Source organism: Acomys minous (assembly GCF_964271855.1).
Source record: "Acomys minous genome assembly, chromosome: 6".
Lineage (NCBI taxonomy): Eukaryota > Metazoa > Chordata > Mammalia > Rodentia > Muridae > Acomys > Acomys minous.
Genome location: NC_140487.1, coordinates 129,608,105 through 129,625,726, shown reverse-complemented (window position 1 = coordinate 129,625,726; position 17,622 = coordinate 129,608,105). Strand labels below are relative to the sequence as shown.

At 50.3% G+C, this 17,622-nt stretch overlaps 1 protein-coding gene and 1 pseudogene across 2 annotated transcripts; one reads left to right on the top strand and one right to left on the bottom strand.

Moving 5' to 3' along the window:
- The first annotated feature begins 1,847 nt into the window (after window positions 1-1,847).
- Window positions 1,848-4,761, top strand: LOC311599715 (single-stranded DNA-binding protein 2-like; annotated as a pseudogene). The gene is made up of 2 exons: window positions 1,848-2,451; window positions 4,609-4,761. The product of its transcript is annotated as a single-stranded DNA-binding protein 2-like (transcript).
- A 6,712-nt stretch (window positions 4,762-11,473) lies between these two features.
- On the bottom strand, window positions 11,474-14,765 carry RNF223 (ring finger protein 223). The gene is made up of 2 exons (XM_084785050.1): window positions 14,455-14,765; window positions 11,474-12,768 (listed from the first exon to the last, which is right to left on the bottom strand). Exon 2 carries the CDS (start codon window positions 12,757-12,759, stop codon window positions 11,992-11,994), a length of 768 nt encoding a protein of 255 aa, XP_084641176.1. The 5' UTR covers window positions 12,760-12,768; window positions 14,455-14,765; the 3' UTR covers window positions 11,474-11,991.
- Between the last annotated feature and the right edge of the window lie 2,857 nt (window positions 14,766-17,622).

The following is a 17,622-nucleotide window of genomic DNA, read 5'->3' as shown; positions in this document are numbered from 1 at the left end:
TCAGCTGGGCAGTGGTGACCCACACCTGGAGGCAGAGGAAGGCAGATCTCTGAGTTTGAGGCCAGGCTGGCCTACCGAGTGAGTTCCAGGACAGCCAGGGCTACACAGAGAAACACTGTCTTGAAAAATCAGAAGGAGAAGGAAGGGAAGGGAAGGGAAGGGAAGGGAAGGAAGGAAGGAAGGAAGGAAGGAAGGAAGGAAGGAAGGAAGGAAGGAAGGAAGAAAGAACCAGAGTACAGCCATAATCAAATTAAAGCAAAACCAAACTTCAATAGTATTGAGTTCAGTGCTTGACATCTGGGACCCACTCATGGGCTTTACCTCTTTGGCCTGCCATCTACAGCACGCCAGCTTCACTCCAGGCCTGTTACTGGACTTGGTGGACATCCCAGGGTACTGGCATCTCAAAACTGCCAGGGTTTCCTGCTGTACCTGGGCACCAGCCCTGCCACACAGTGCCAAGTCTCTGCTGCTCTCAGTGACTGCTTCCTTCATGACTTCAAAACTAATACCACCTTGGAGACTCTAATACATTACCAGCATAATATATAGCCTTAGCTGTCTACAGACCACAACCTCCATGTCCTGATCCTGAGATGTACTTCCCAGAAGATTCTGCCTCAGTGATGTTGCTGTTCTGTTAATCATAGCCAATTTTCCAGTCCCAGCTGACCAGCATCCATTGTCCCAGAAAAGCAAAGGTTTTACTCCAGTAGTGCTGGTCTCTTGTTAATCACAGCCAGTTCTTTAGTCCCAACTAACCAGAACTACAAATTCTCAATTCAAAATATCACTTGAGGGGCTGGAGAGATGGCTCAGTGGTTAAGAATGCCACCTGCTCTTCAAGAGGTCCTGAGTTCAATTCCCAGCAACCACGTGGTGGCTCACAACCATCTACAATGAGATCTGCTGCCCTCTTCTCTAAAGCACTCATGTGCAATGAATAAAATGAATCAAAGAAAAATCACTTGACAGGCCTCCATCTGCACTACTCTCAGCATTATCCTTTGGCATCTGAAAATACAATGGCTATTCTAGAAGTCCTCCCACAATCCTCTCCAAAACATAATCAGGTCTATCAACAGTATACCACAACTCTGGTACCAATTTCTCCTAAGTTTCTATTACTGTGACAAAACACCATTATTGCAACCAGCACACATGTGAACATCAGGGGACCTAGAAAGGTAATGGTAGACAGAGGCACAGGACTCTGGGTTCACATCAAGAATGAACAGTGGGGCTGGAGCGATGGCGCAGTGGTTGAGAGCACTGTCTGCTCTTCTAAAGGATCCAGGTTCAGTTCCCAGCACCCACATGGCAGCTCACAACTGTCTGTAGCTCCAGTTCCAGGACTTATGACATCTTCATACCAGTGCACATAGAGTAAAATTAAATAAATTAAAACAACAACAACAACAACAACAACAACAAACGAACAAAGGAGCCAGGCAGTGGTGGTACATGCCTTTAATCCCAGCATTCAGGAGTCAGAGACAGGCAGATCTTTGTGAGTTTGAGGACAGCCTGGTCTATGGAATGAGTTTCAGTACAGCCAGACCTACCCAGAAGCCCTGTCTCAAAAAACAACAAAACAAGCCTGCCAGTGGTTGCGCATGCCTTTAATCCCAGCACTCCAGAGGCAGAGGCAGGTGGATCGCTGTGAGTTGGAGGCCAGTCTGGTCTACAAAGTGAGTCCAGGACAGTCAAGGCTACACAGAGAAACTGTGTCTCGAAAAACCAAAAACCAAAACAAAACAAACAAAACCAACAACAACAAAACACCAACCCCCCCAAAAAAAACAAACAAAAAAGGGAGGGGGAAGCTGTGATGGTTTGACAGGTGAGTGACAGTGGGAGACGCTCTTTGCCCAAGCATGTACAGCAAAGGAAAATGTAACATCAATGCCATACCATCTAACAGCCAGGCCCGGGAGAAGCCTACACTTGCCACGTGTGACCATCTAGTCCATGCAGGAGCTCAGAAATGGGCCCAAACATTTTAATCAGCAGTAAGATGAGGAGAAAAATCGCACTGGGGAACCACCAGGATTCTTACATTCTGGGTGGTGTATACCCTGGGATCTCTATTGCGCAGCTCCAGAGACTACTATAAACACCCGGTAAAGCAAGAGCCTTCTATGATTATAGTGCTGCAGCAGATCCCAGTCCAGTGCTAGGAAACATGGCCCCAGGAGATGGCATACCAGTAAGTCCTGGGCCACCAGGGTTCTTTCAGCCTTTTATGTCACCTTGGTACCCTGGAGGTCCAAGGCCCCTTGGAGGGTACCTAATTAGGCACTTGGAGGTGCCCCCAGGAAGTCAGCCATTACTCCCTAGCAGAATAGACCCACACAACTACAAGGACATCCAACCATGTGTGGACCAATGCAGAAAATGACTCCTCCCAGAGGAATGGTGCCTTTAGGACCACAGAGCTGTGCAGATGAAGTGAGACCGTACTGGATACTTTAGGTGGCCTTGGAATTCATGGAATGAACATAGCTCCAGATGGTGGCAAACCTTGGCCAAGCTCAGCAAATGACAATTTAATACCATACTTTTCAGCCTGGTGGTGGTGGCACACGCCTTTAATCTCAGCACTCAGGGAGGCAGAGGCAGGCAGATCGCAGTGAGTTAGAGGCTAGCCTGCTTTACAAGGAGTGTCCAGGACAGCCAAGGCTACACAGGGAAACCCTGTCTCAAAGAAAACAAAAAAACAAAAAGCCATACGAGCTTCCTGGGAATTAAGTAGGTCTTCTAGGCTGTACAGGGCCCGAAGGAATGCCCATTGTGACTAGCACAGACGAATCAAGCAACTCTAGAGATAACATGTATACTTTAATGAGTGCAGTACCTTCTGGGCCTAACAGATACAAGGGGCCATGGGTCCTCACGGCTCTCCAGGGTCTCCTGGGTGGATTAGAAAGAATGGACTCCCATCACAAGAATTGCTTTTTAAGCCAGGCGGTGGTGGCGCACCCCTTTAGTCCCAGCACTTGGGAGCCAGAGGCAGGTGGATCACTGTGAGTTCGAGGCCAGCCTGGTCTACAAAGCGAGAGTCCAGGATAGCCAAGGCCACACAGAGAAACCCTGTCACAAAAAAAAAAAAAAAAGATTTGCTTTTTAGACTCAGGAGATATAGGCAATATTTCCAAATAATATGAACCTGAGAAACCAGCTGGCCATTGCAAGGGACAATAGCTAAATGAGGGGAAATGTCTTTTCCCCCCAGTCCTCCCAGGTAGGCCTCGCTACCCTCATGATCCTCTTCCCACAAAAACAGGTCCATACAGTCACGTGGAGCATGGTCAAACTCCCAGTGGCCAGCCCCTTAGAGAAAACTGAGTCCTTTCCCACCTCTACCCCTCCAGAAGCCATCGGCTGTTTGCTTCAGCATCCTTATCACAATTCTCCAGAATTTTCTTCAACGGCTTCCTGTCTAGGCTTTTACCTTTTGGGGGAGTAGGGGTTGACACAGAAGCCTTCTAGGTCTCTTTTTCTCAACTGAGTCTGCAGTGATCAATACACTGAAAAAGAAGCTTCCTTGCCCTTTACAGTCAGTGGGAGCACCTGGGTTTTGACGACAGTACAGACCATGGACATCCACATGGCCTCCGGTGTCAGGACGTGCCACAGACCTCAGAACGGTCTCCAATGGCAGTACAGACCACAGACATCAACACAGCCTTCTGCCACAGAATGGGCCACAAACACTAGCAAAGCCCTCAGCAGCAGCATGGGCCATGGACATCAACATGGCTTCAGGCTGCAGCACAGACCACGGACACCTTCATGGCTCTTGGTGGCAGCACAGGCCATGGACGCTGGCATGGCTTTAGATGGCAACACAGACCATAGACACCAACATGGTCTCCAGCAGTAGCTTGGGCCTCAGACATTGACTCCACAGCTGTCCAGACCTCACATATGAACCCCGGTTTCCAACTCAGCATGAGGCAACAGCACAGACCACAAGTACCAATATGGCCTCTAGGGGGCAGCATGGACCATTGAGGTCTTTCCAGGAGAACCAATCCAGAAAATGAACCATTTTTCATCTAGGACATCCTGTTGTTACTCAGAGCCAGGGTGATTCATAGTGTGGATGGACAGCATGTCTGAGTCTGCGCAAGCTCCAGGATCACCACCCTGCTGGCCTCCTTGGCAATGACTTGTTCCTCTGTCCACCACAACCTTCTCTTGTGTCGGGTGTCAAGTTCTGCCCTACACACACACACACACACATACACACACACACACACACACACACCTTTTCCATTTTTCCATCACATATTTGTTCATCTTAGTGGCACTGGAAACTTCAATGTATTACATAGTATTCCCCCCGCCCCAAAAGAAATCTTTACATGCAAATATTTATTGCAGGGAGTTGTTAGTCTGTTTCAAGGTTTCTGTAGCACCATAAATACTGGACCTTTGCCAAGACTCGCCTTGCATATCCTGCTCTTGCCCTGAGTCAGGGTGATCTTGCAGCTAGGCAGGGCATCTGGGGCCAGGTTCCGTGTGAGTTCCAGGCTGGTGCACCTCTCATCAGGTGCGACCTTTGTGCTTGTAGCCTGCGGGCTGTTCTCTGTCTCCCAATAGGGCAAACAGCGCAGGCGGCGGCAGCAGGAGCTCCAAGATGGAGTCCGGCCTTTGGGCCTAGGACCAGCCCTATTCAGCAATGAAGTGTTTCTGCAGGAGCTGCAGGCTAATGCACCTCGCCTTGTCATGGATGCCTGCCTCCCAGTGGCCTGAAGCCTGGGAGCTGAGATGTAGTGGGGAAGGGTACAGGTTCAACATTTTCTCCACTGCATGGCTTATTTTCTGCATCTTTCCTTTCAATTTCATGAGTCTAATTTTTAAAAAAGCATCTTCCCACAAGACCTATCTGTGGGCTATACAGACTCATTTCCATGACCACCATCTTTTCAGAGTAAGAGTAATTCCCCAGCTGGGTGTGGTGGCACAGGCCTTTAATCCCAGCTCTCGGGAGGCAGAGGCAGGCAGATTGCTGTGTGTTTGAGGCCAGCCTGGTCTACAAAGAGAATTCCAGGACAGCCAGGGCTATTTTGTGCTATGTATATCACCGATCTATAGCTTTATGTGCTCGCTTTGGTTTTTCCCAGACAGAGTTTCTCTGTGTGGCCCTGGCTGTCCTGGAACTCACTCTATAGACTAGGTTGGCCTCAAGCTCAGAGATCCACTTGTCTCCCAGGGGCTGGAATTAAAGGCATGTGCCACCACACAGGCTTATATGTTATTTTAAAAGGCAAATTTAAAAAGGAGGGGTGGGGGAGGCTGGAGAGAAAGCTCAGAGGTTAAGAGTACTGGCTGCTCTTTCTCCTGAGTTCAATTCCCAGCACCCACATGGTGGCTCACAACCATCTATAATGTGATCTGGTGCCCTCTTCTGGAGTGCAGGTGTACATGCAGGCAAAACATTGTATACATTATAATAAATAAAATCTTTAAAAAAAAAAAAAAGACTATACTCAGTCTGGATGGTTGTAACCAATTTCCATGTATATTTAGATTCATTATAAGAAAAAGTAGAGATAAAATATGACAATTATCAATCAATAGTTAATTTCTTTCATTTGCTGCCTAATCTAATCAATGCTATTCTTAAGGCTATTCAGTGTTTCTGAGAAAAAAAATTCTGTCATTTTCCTTGGCTTCTTTCAATATTTGAAACATTGTTAACTAGCTCATTGGTAGATTGAGCTGTTTGTACTTCCTGTTTGAGAACCAGTGTTCCTTCAGTAGTATCAGTGATGAATGCAGTAACTGTTAGGACAGCAGCAGTTAGCAACCCTATAAACCCGTGGTTCTCAACTTGTCCTTTGCAGCCTCTTTGGGGTTGAATGACCATTGGAAAACACAGATTATGATTCATAACAGTAGCAAAATTACAGTTATAAAGTAGCAATGAAAATCATTTTATGGCCGGGTGGCGGTGGCACAGGCCTTTAATCCCAGCACTCGGGAGGCAGAGGCAGGCAGATCACTGTGAGTTCGAGGCCAGCCTGGTCTACAAAGTGAGTCCAGGACAGCCAAGACTACACAGAAAGACCCTGTCTCGAAAAACCAAAAAAACAAAACAAAACAAAAACAAAAAACAAAAAACAAAAACGAAAGAGCTCCCCTACCCTAAATTCCAGCCAATCAGCTTAAAATGCTTTGTCTATCCACCTGGTTACACTGTGCTTAGAAAAAAATTGATTCTTCTTGTGTTTAACTGGTCAAAATGCTGTAATGCTGCCCTCCCCTTGCTCCCCACCTGGTTACCTGGTTATGGTTTTTCTTATAAAAAGCCAGCCTTAAAAGCAAACCAATGGGCCGGTGGTGGTGGTGGCGCATGCTTTTAATCCCAGCACTTGGGAGGCAGAGGCAAGCTGATCACTGTGAGTTTGAGGCCAGCCTGGTCTACAAAGTGAGTTCAGGACAGCCAAGGCTACACAGAGAAACCCTGTCTCGGAATTTTTTTTTTTTTTGCCGGGCAGTGGTGGTGCAAACCTTTAATCCCAGTGCTCAGGAAGCAGAGGCAGAAGGATCTCTGTGAGTTCAAGGCCGTCTGGTCTACAGAATAACTCTAGGACACAAGCTACACAAAGAAACCCTGACATGAAAAATCAACAAATACCAAGGCTACACAGAGAAACCCTGTCTGGGAAAAAACCAAACCAAACCAAAAACCAACCAAATAGAGCTGAGCATGGTGGCACATGCCTTTAGTCCTGTGTAGATGTGCATGCCCTGGCTCTCTGCAGATGAGGCTGGCCTCAAATTCACAGAGATCTGCCTGCCTTTGCCTCCTGAGTGCTGAGATTACAGGTCTGCACCACCATTGCCCAGCGTCTAAAGGGTTTTTTATCTATTAGTCACTAGATGTTAGTTCCAAAACAGAAGTGGGCAAGGAACGGCTGTTCTAAAGGACTAGAAGTCGCCAAGATAAGTAGCCAGTTAGTTTCTGGACCTACAGCATCTCAATTTCTTCACAACACTGCTCTCCTAATCAGCTATTCAATCTCTGCAGACACAGCGTCTTTCTGGGAGTTTTCGTTTACGGGGACCACTTGTCTTGACCACTGCAGCAGTGAGTAGCACAGGAAGTGGCTAATGGGAGGCAGAGGCACCGGACTCTGGGTTCACCTCAGGGAGTAACAATTTTTATTTTTCCCATCCCTGTGGCGGGTGTTGCCCAAGTGCTTCCTAGCTTGCACACTCTCTCCCTACAAGCCTCTTAAGGCCATGAGGCATGAAGGAGCTTAATCAGCCTAAATGGGAAAGCATCCGAGATAAATTGGAGATGGTCCCACAAGTGCCCACATTGGACTCTTATCCTCTGGGCTTGGGACAGGGGCCCAAGGATGTTGGATAGGAGGAGGTGAGGGCCCCCCTGAAGTCTCCATCTGGTCAGACACTATGGTAGTGAGACTGCCAGCTTCCATTATTCCTTGCTTCTAGAGACAGCTGTGAAACACTGGGATGGAGGAGAGGAGAGGCGGGCCCTGAGGAATGAGTGACTACGTGACTACATGTGCATGTGTGTAGCTCGGTAGAACATACTGGCACGCTGACGTAAAGCACTGTGTCCTAGAACAAATGCTTCCAATAATGGCCAGAGCTGCAACGTGCAGTAGTTGAAGGTGGCCGTGCAACATGGCTGAGCACCAGACCCAGGACTCAGAAAGAACTGAGGTGTGGCATCAACCAGGTCATCCTGGTGAGTAACCGTTAGAAGTCAGCATGGTCAGGGTCCCCAAGTCTATGCGGAGAATGAGGAAGCCCTGCGCTGAGTCCCCAGGCCAACCCCCACTGAATTTGGTGGCTCCCATGTCCTTAACATATTTAGCACAGTGTAAGCCTAGGCTCTTCTTTCTCGGTTCACAGAAGCCGTGTGTGCTGATTCCTTTTTTTTTTTTTTTTTTTTTTGGTCAAATATCCCCAAGCTTCCGTCATTTAAGAAGCGTTTGAGAAAATGCTCCTGTGTCACAGCTCTGAGGGGAAAGGTACCCTGGCAGGGCAGTCAGGAGCCTTTTTACCTTACAGCTCCCCACCAGATTCACCAGAAGGTAAGTCTGTGGGAGCATTTTCCTGATTAATAATTGATGTGGAAGCTGGGGATGGTGGTGCCCACCTTTTTTTGTTGTTGTTGTTTTGTTTTTTTGTTTTTTCGAGACAGGGTCTCTCTGTGTAGCCTTGGCTGTCCTGGACTCACTTTGTAGACCAGGCTGGCCTCGAACTCACAGTGATCCACCTGCCTCTGCCTCCCGAGAGCTGGGACTAAAGGCGTGTGCCACCACGCCCGGCTGGTGGTGCCCACCTTTAATCTCAGCACTTGGAAGGCAGAAGCAGATGGGTGGATCTCTGTGAGCTCAAAGCCAGCCTTGTCTACAGAGTGAATTCCAGGACAACCATGGCTACATAGAGAAACCCTGTCTCAAAAATCAAAACAAAACAAAAAACAAATAATGATGTGGAAAGGCTCCGGTCACTGTTGGTGATGCTGCTCTTCTGACAGGTGGCCCTGTGTGACACAAGAAAGCAAGCTGAGGGGCTGGAGTGATGGCTCAGTATTTAAGAGCACTAACTGCTCTTCCAGAGGACACGAGTCCAATTCCCAGTACCCACATGGCAGCTCACAACTGTCTGTAACTCCAATCTGACACCCTCACACAGATATATGTGTAGGCACATAAAATGAAAATAAACAAATTACTAAAAAAAGAAAGAAAAGGGGCTGGAGAGATGGCTCAGTGGTTAAGAGCACTGCCTGCTCTTCCAGAGGTCCTGAGTTCAATTCCCAGCAACCACATGGTGGCTCACAGCCATCTATAATGTGATCTGATCATATTGTATACAGAATAAATAAATCTGTTTTGTTTTGTTTATTTGTTTTATTTTATTTATTATTTATTTGAAAAACCAAAAAAAAAAAAAAAAAAAAAAGACAGCAATGCTCTCGACTTCAGACCCAGGTCTCTGCCCAGGGGCTCCAGAGCAGCTTCCCCTGTGCTCCCACTCAGGCCTGCCCTGACCCTAAACAGCTTTGGTATATCCATTTGTATTCAGTGGTAGCTATTTCTTTCCAGGCACAGATTCTCTCTACCTGCACCCATGAGTAGAAGTGGGGAAACTGTAGTTCCTCAGAAGTCCCTAAGGGTGGCTTTTCCCAAATAAAACTCAATGTTGTCAATCTTGCCCTTGCTTTTCTTCTCTGCTCATCTTGGACACTTGGGGTCTCTGTCCCACCCGGAGTATTTCCTTGCATCTCCTCCATCATCGGTCCCACCACTTGGTCACTTTAGGCTAATCTCTGTGTCTGCCCACAAGGGTCCCAGCACTGTGTGCATTTCTCATCTGTGAACTCCACAACCAAGCAGGGGGCTCCAGCTCACTGCCCTGGTACCGTGAAGCTCTGTAGTACTTCTTCAGCAGGCGCCACCATGGCTGGAGAAGTCCAGCGAGAGCCCGCTGAAATCTGTACGTTTCCCGGAGGAGGTGAACCTGATTCAGAGCCAGACCCAGTGTATCTCATGTGTGGCTGGGGGTGGGGGTGGGGGTGGGGGGTAGGGTGGGGGTGAGGAGGTGGGGGGATGGGCCATCGGGATCCGTATAGGATGAACAAGCCTTTATCAAGGTTAATGTTTTGGTTGACTGCATCCACAGACACGTGAGTCCCACAGCATGACCTTCACGAATCCTCCATAAACCAGAGTCCTCTCTACCCTTCTACAGTATGAGTCCACCTCCAGACTCTGTCCGCTGGTCCACCTTCCTCTCTGGGTTCTGCCTCCTCCCCTGCCCCACCACAGCACCGGCTCCCCTTTGGGTCCCACTAAGGCCGCGCTCACCTAGACTGCCCTTGGCCCCCTGAGCTCTCTATTCCTAGGGTTGGATTGAGACATGATTTCCAGAATAATGATTCAGTTGGTGCTGAGTGACAATCACCACCACCATAGCAGTACAGGAGCCGGCCGCTGGTTCAGGAAGGCGTGCATCCTAACGCAGAAGCGGCTATCCCAGGAGAGAAGCCGCAACTGCATGAAAGGATGGGGAAAGGCAGTACCACCGTGCAAAGGTGGACTGGCACCAGGTGCTTCTGGGGCCAGCCATAGCTCCCCACCTGAGCGGTACCTGCGGCCCAGGGCATCTTGGGGGTCTGGGATTTCTCGAAGGAGTCAGGACCGGGTACCAGAAGAACCGCCACAGGTGGAGGAACCCCGGGACACCCCAGGGGTAGGAGAGCCTCTCCCTGTATTTCCCTGAAGGGCCACTTTGCTGACTGACCATGACTGGAGTTGTGGAAGACATCCAGGAGTCTGCCTCGGTCTAGCTAGGCCTGAGTTCCAGCAACGGAAGGGGCATTTGAAGATCCCAGTGGCCTGGCCCGGTTCCTCGCATCCAGCTAAAATGTGGTTGCAGGACTCTGACAAGTGACTCTATGTGAATTTGTGTGTGCCACAATTCCAGCCACTCCGCATGGTCCTGTGTATGACCTCAGTGACAAGGATAGGGGTAGTCTGAGCCTGGCTTGCCGTGTACTTTAGTCCAGCTTCCTTGTGTCCTGTCCTTTAACACTACCCACTTCAGGATGGTCTGGGATCTGGTCCCTCTGATGATTCAGGATTGTCTTGGCCACAATGGATAAGGCTTGTGGAATGAAGACACATGTGATATGCCCATGTGACCATGTAAGCATTCTCACATGCCTGGCTCCGCCAGTGACACGGGTGTAGCTCCAATGTATGCATCACTAAGTGTGACAGGGTGCAATGTCACAACCTCACGGGACATAGAAGATCCTTTACCCATCACAGATGGCCTGTGGCTTTGTAGCATCTTCAGTGAAATTCTCAGTTCAGTGTCTTTGGCATTGGTGCCAGGGGTGTGAGGGAGTCCCCCAAAGATAGGCCCAGCTAGCACCTCTCTAAACCAACTCCCTGCCCTAGGCAAAGGCACGGCTGGCTAGGACAGGAAGAACCTTGGCTGGGGAGTCAGCGGTGAGGAGGCTGAAACCAGCTCAAGCTGGAAACGGCCTGGGCTCTCCTGGCCATACTCACCTGGTAGGTAGTACAGGATTCCTAGGGCTAGCGGCAGAACCTGCATGGCTGTGAGGTGGACAGGGCCCTCATGACACTAAACTTTGCTGTTTCCGTATCCAGGCTGGCCTGGAGAAGACTGGGGATCTGTTGGAAGGGCCCTGTGGTCTGTAGGTTTTTCAGGCTACCTACTGGTTCACAGCTTCATGGTGTTGGTTTACAGGCAAGTCAGGAGTTACCACCGCCCTTGTGAAGCCAGGAAAGACGAGTGTCAGTTCCCGCCCCCTCCCACTCCCACTCCCACTGTGATCCAGTTAGGTTACTTGAGTGGAGGGAGGCTTCATTGCGAGGATGTGGGGTGGGAGACTTTCTAACAGGACAAACTGAACGGTGGGAGATTGAGGGGTACACAGAGAAACAACATTTATACAAAATTATTTATTTTAAAATGTACAATTCACAATGGCCAGGGATAGCTGGCAAGGTCCTGCTGTGGTATGAGCAAGTGTCCTGCCTTTTTGTTTTCACTCTTAATCAGAAAACTAGCTGCTCAGCATCCCCATCAAGCGGGAGGGTCCAGCCCTTCCCAGAGAAGGAACTGGGGAGGGCCCTGATAAAAAGAAAGGATGGCAAATTTCTGCTGTTTTGGCAATGTCGGGAGGCCAAAGGCCTGGCCAGACATTCCTAGGTTCCTTTCCTCATCTGTATGCTGGTCCCAGGGCAGTTTCTACAAACCTGTAGTTCATAGAGGCTTTGAGGACCATTTTGCCCCCCACTGGCACTTAGTCGTGGAGAGTGAGGGACACATATGTGTCCTATATCAGGTTCTGGGGGGGGGGCAACTCAACTAACATCTAAAGCTGCTGGGTTCTTGACCTCAGTGGGTCAGAGACCCATCCACGAAGCTGGTGGACTAGCTGGCCTTGCCCAAGTGGTGACCTTAGTTGTTGGCTAGGGGCCCAAGGGTGAGGGCATTGGTGGTGGCGGTGGCAGTGGCAGTGGCTGTAGGTGGCCGGTTAAGGCAGTGCAGATTTCCAGTTTTGAGCGCACACTGCACAGGCCAGAGTACCACACAAAAGAGGACCAGCAACAGCACAGAAACCAGAGCTACACGACGCCAGTCAGCAAAGCGTGCCCAACAGCGGGCCAAACGGCTTCGGCGGGGTGCAGGGTTCTCAACAGGTACTGGTAGGATAGGCTCAGCTGGTTTGTTCAAGCCGACATCCACACTCACAAAGCCACTGGCCTCTTGGCCAGAAGCGGTGGGCAAGGGGCGACAGCACAGTTTGGTGCCCTCAAGCCACACAGGCTCCTCCTTCTGTAGGTGTGCTGGCATCTTGGCCTGTAGCTGACGACTGGTGCGCAGTGCAGGAGCCCCAGCAGCAGGCACAGTGGTGGGCTGCCGGCAGAATGGGCAGGGCACAGCGTCTCTGCCAGGACCGCCTGCAGGCTGGGCAGCTGCCAGCCTAGCCAAACACTCAAGGCAAAAGACATGAGAACAGGAAAGCTCCTTGGGTGTCTTGAAGATGTTGTCGTAGCCTGAGAAGCAGATGGAACATTCCAGTGGGGAGGCCACCCTCTCTGAGCCAGGAGTACCAGGGGACCTGGGGCTGCCAACTGAGGCGGGGGACTTGGGCACTGTGCCTGTGGGGCTGCTCTGGCGGTGGGGTAGCATAGCTGTGTGCCATAACCGCTGGACCGATGACATAATTATTAGCTGTGGAACAGAGACCAGACATTATGAGATGCCCTTTTCCTGAAAGGTCAGCCAGTCATCACACTCTTTTCTTACCCAGCATCAGACCCAAAGATTCCAGTGAAGCAGGCTAGAGAGATGGCTCAGAGGTTAAGAGCACTGCCTGCTCTTCCAAAGGACCCTGGTTCAATTCCCAGCACCCACATGGCAGCTCACAGCTATCTGTAACTCCAAGACCTGACACCCCTACACCAACACATGCACATAAATTAAAATTAAATAAAATATTTTTAAAAAAAGAGCACTGGCTGCTCTTCCAAAGGTCCTGAGTTCAATTCCCAGCAACCACATGGTGACTCACAACCACCTATACTGAGATCTTCTGGTGTGGAGGTGTACACACAGGCAAACATTATAAACATCACAAATAAATAAATCTTTAAAAAAAAGATTCCAGTGAAGGGCACTAACCACATGTATGTACTTTCAAAATTCCACCCATGTCCAAACAGTAACCTGTCCTCTTCCATTTATTACAAAGTCAAGAGTACCAAGCCCTAGGCATGGACAGTCCAGATGGATTTCAAAAATAGAGGCCAAGTGCTAGGGGCTGTCAACACTGATGGCTGGACACCGATTGTCCATCCTTCCCCACGTGGGTCACGAGAGTGGCCCACTGTAGCTACTACTTATGTCTGTGTTTTGCAAGGCTGAACCCATGCCACAGAATAATCATAACAGCTCCTCCATATGAAAAAAGCATCTCCAAGGTGGAGTGACTTAAGCAGGGTCTTCTGGACCAGTGCCAATTGGAAGCTGGGCCATGACCAGGTAGCGTGAGCTACCTGTGGCTCTGGATCAGGTGGAAGGGGTTTGAACTTGACCCTGGTGTGGGCCTTGGTTTGCATGGCATACATCTGAGTTCCAGGCAGCTGTGTAAGGATTCTGGGGTCTTTGGGCGAGCAGCTGGGCCCATAAAGCTCTAAGAAACAGGAAGGGCCTTAGTTGAGGCCCAAGAAGTTTTTGAACGACTGTAGTCTGGAATCTGGGACCAGCTTGTTTGGAAAGGAGAAGGAGCAGTGCCAGAGACCAGGGATCAAAAATGCTCCTTAGCCAGTAGCCAGAGGACACCTGTGCCCTGTTCTGCCAATATTAGTCACACGGCTGCCTCTCAAGAAGGTGGAATGTAGAAGATCCAGGCCTTCTTTCTTGACAGCTCACCCCACTTCCCTGAGAGGAATCCTAGAAACCGCTGACCACTTAGTACTGTTTGCTTACCTCCCCTGGGCCAGGACTACACCTCAGAAGACATAGGCATTCAGACCAGAGAATACTAACTACAAAAGCCTTGGCCTTAAAACTCATGGATCCCAGCAGCGACAACAGAGATGACCCTTCTCCCTGTTTCATTGGTCAGCTCCATGAGTGCATAGAATGGCTGAAAGATTGCTGGGTCATCGCTGGGTCTACGTGAATCATCTGACATCACTGTGACATCATGAGGGCCCAACCTTCGTGCATGCGATGTCACCACTTCCTGGAAGCAGCAGTGGTCTTGGCAAAGTCTGAGAGGACCTTGGGTCTATCCTCTCCTGACCGGTGCTGCTCACAGGACTGGTTCCTTGGCACCAGGCCTCACCTTCCATGAAGGGGCCTCACCCTGAGACTGCATAGGCAAAAGGTGAGGACAGGCTGAGCTGGCCTTACCTGGTAGCTGGGGTCAGCAGTTCCTTGGCATGATCCTCTCCACTGGCAACGGCAAAGCTCTGCGTCTCTAGGCTGACTGGCTCTAGAAGAGCCTGTTCCCCCTCCTCCGGGTCCAGCCTAGCCTCTGCTCCACCTGGCAGGTGTTCCTCCACAGGCTAGCAGCCAACAGCCTTCTTGTGGCACCGGTCTGGCTGGCGCACCTCTTCTGTGCGTATGTAGGAATGGGAGGTGTGGCGCCTGTGTTCATCCAGGAGCTGCCTGACTGAGACAGGTATGAATTCTCAGGCCATGAGCTTTGAAACGGGGTTATTTATACCCTCCAAGTCATGGTGGCTGGGGGTGTGGCTTTGAACGGCATGAACATCAGAGATTGGCTAGTCCTCTTCCCTGGCAGGCTCAGAATGGGTGGGGATCCAGGGGAAGGGTTAGAGCCAGGATTCATCTAGGATCAGCACAGGCCCCTGGTCCAGACTGAGTAGATGCTCAGATACTCAAAGCCCCTTTCCTTTGGAAAGCAAGTGCGCTCAGCAGAGACCCTTCGCTGAGCCTCGTGTACTCTCAGACACAGCCCAGTTTGCCCCTTCTGCCCTGTCCCCACCTGTGCCCACCAATGTCCTACCTCTTCTTCTTTCACCTCACAATTGCTTCACGCAAAGCCCTATCTGCTGCCGCTGATGCGTTTGGAAAATTGGAAGTAGGGGTGCAAGGTCAGGGTTAGGCAGGCCTGGACCACAGCCAAGGTGTTGGAGTCAGTTAAGAATATTAGGGACCCGGGCTAGCCCCAATGGATTGTGAGTACTGCCTGGGTACCATTTGTTCACACTTCAGGAAGGAAGCCCCTACCTTCAGGGGCGCTTGGAAAGATAGGGTCTCAAGAACCTTCGGCCAGGTGACACAGTAGAATTATGAATTGGTGGCCAAGGGGCATGTAAGGTTGGGGCAGGGAGTGCCACACTGGAATGGGATGGGTCTGGGGACTGAATGATAGGCAGCTCCAGGCCCACTGGACTGAGACATCCTTGCTGACTAGACTCAATAACCCCGGTGGGCATTTCTTTTCCCCACCCACTTTGGTCAGGCCAGGTTCTTCCCTGTCCCTGAGTTTAGTTGTCCTCTGGCACAGTGAATTGTAGGGTTCTGAGACAGGAGCTCACACATAGGCCTGTGGGGAGGGCATGTTGCTGGAAGGGACCTCATCTTGGTGGAAGTACTGAGCTTAGGTACTCCTACCTGCAGGTACTCATTGGCTACCCAGTGGTCCAGACTCCCAGACGCTGCCACAGTTTTGCTTCTAAATATTCTTATGCTCAAGGGCAACTTTCAAGGGAGCTAAAATATGGGGATTGTGGGAGCCTGGGGACAAGGTCCTACCGGAGGAAGGAGCCTGAGCTCTGGAAGGAGCTCCCCTGCCTAATTCTGTGAGTACTAGGAACCAAAAACAGGGCCCAGGGAAGCAGGGGCTTGAGAGAAAATGAAGGACCAGAGAGGAGATGGTAACTAAGATCTAAGGAGGGGGCTGGGCGCCTTGGATGAGGGGATCCAGGACTACAGAGGGCATGAGGGTGCCACGGAGGGAAAGCTGCTAAGGGCCCAGCCCAAGATCTGTGTAGCGTATGACTCTGTGTCACATGCTGCCTCTAGGAAGCTGGAGTCCCAGATGTTCTGGGAACAATCTTCAGAGGGCTCCTGGGAATGAATACCCAAGCTCTGAGGTCACCAAGGCCACCCAGTGAATTGTCAATGTCCAGAGGCAAGTGTGCTGTGAGGCCTTAGGAATCTATCACGCCTCTCACAGCCTGGGCCTTCTCCCAAGCCTGACCTCAGGGGAAGTCAACTCCCAGCTGGCAGAGGAGCCAGGACTTGCAGGAGCCCCAGCCAGTATAAAAAACACTCAGACTACACACAGCAGTAAGTAGGGTGCGTCTTGACCCTATCTTAACCAGCAGCAAAGTAGCAGCAACTGCCAAGCAAGTGACTGTGTGGGTGTGCGCATCAATATACCACCACCATGGAGCACATGTGTGCATTTATGTTAGCATGGCCCACAAGCCAACCTTATTTCCTATCTCCTCACTCTGGGTTCCACAGCCCTAGGAGCTCCGTCTTTGGTTGAAGCCCTTTCTGACCCCATCCTTGTACCAAAGTGGTCACACTCTCTCAGCAGTACCCCAAAACCTACCCTGACTACAGTCCTCACTACCAAGGCTATGGACCTGGCTGCAAGTGTCTGACGATGCACCGTTGAGAAACAAGGTATGGCTCTAGCGCATGAGGCCTTTTAGGACCAGGACTTTGTTTGGTTCTCAAGTCTTTTTGTTCTTCAAGACAGGGTTTCTCTGTGTAGCCTTGGCTGTCCTGGACTAACTTTGTAGACCAGGCTGGCCTGGAACTCACAGAGATCCGCCTGCCTCTGCCTCCTGAGTGCTGGGATTAAAGGTGTGCGCTACCATGCCTGGCTAGGCTCTCAGCCTTAAGCCCTTCATTTCTGCTGACCATTATGCGCCTCCATTGTGCCAGGCACCAGGAGGCACATGGAAGCGGCCGGAATAATCTGGGGTTTCCACTTTGGAGTGCATGGGCACTAGCTACTCAAGACGTGCTGGGTGAGGAACCATCTGTGACCCCAGGAAGCCACTTTGTATGCTGCCTTCCCTTGGTGCTATCAGCATCCCTTTCCACTCTTCTTTAGAAATCATACTGGGGAGCTGTAACCCTGGAGGTGCTTCATGCTGCCTAGAGCACCGAACCCTGCAGTAGGCCGAGTGTCAAGCTACCCCACATCCTGTCTCTCAGAACAAGGGATCTGGCCCTGGAAACCTACATTTTAGCCTGACAGGATCTCACTCCCCAGCACTTTTCTGAAACATGGCCAAGGGCAGAGGGATGCTCTTTGGATGCCTCAGGCAAGAAACTCATCTCCAGTTTCTACAGATGTCTTGGGCCATAGCCCTCTAGTTAGTGCACAGAGACCTATAGAAGTTACACAGCAAGGGCAGGGTCTTAGTGTTCTGCTGCTGTAAAGAGACATCATGATCTCAGCAACTTATTTTTTAAAAAAGCATTTAATTGGGGCTTGCTTACTGTTTTGGAGATTTGGTCCACTACCAGCATGGCAGTGCATATGCAGACATGGAGCTGGAGGAGGAGCCGAGCCTTCCACATCCACAC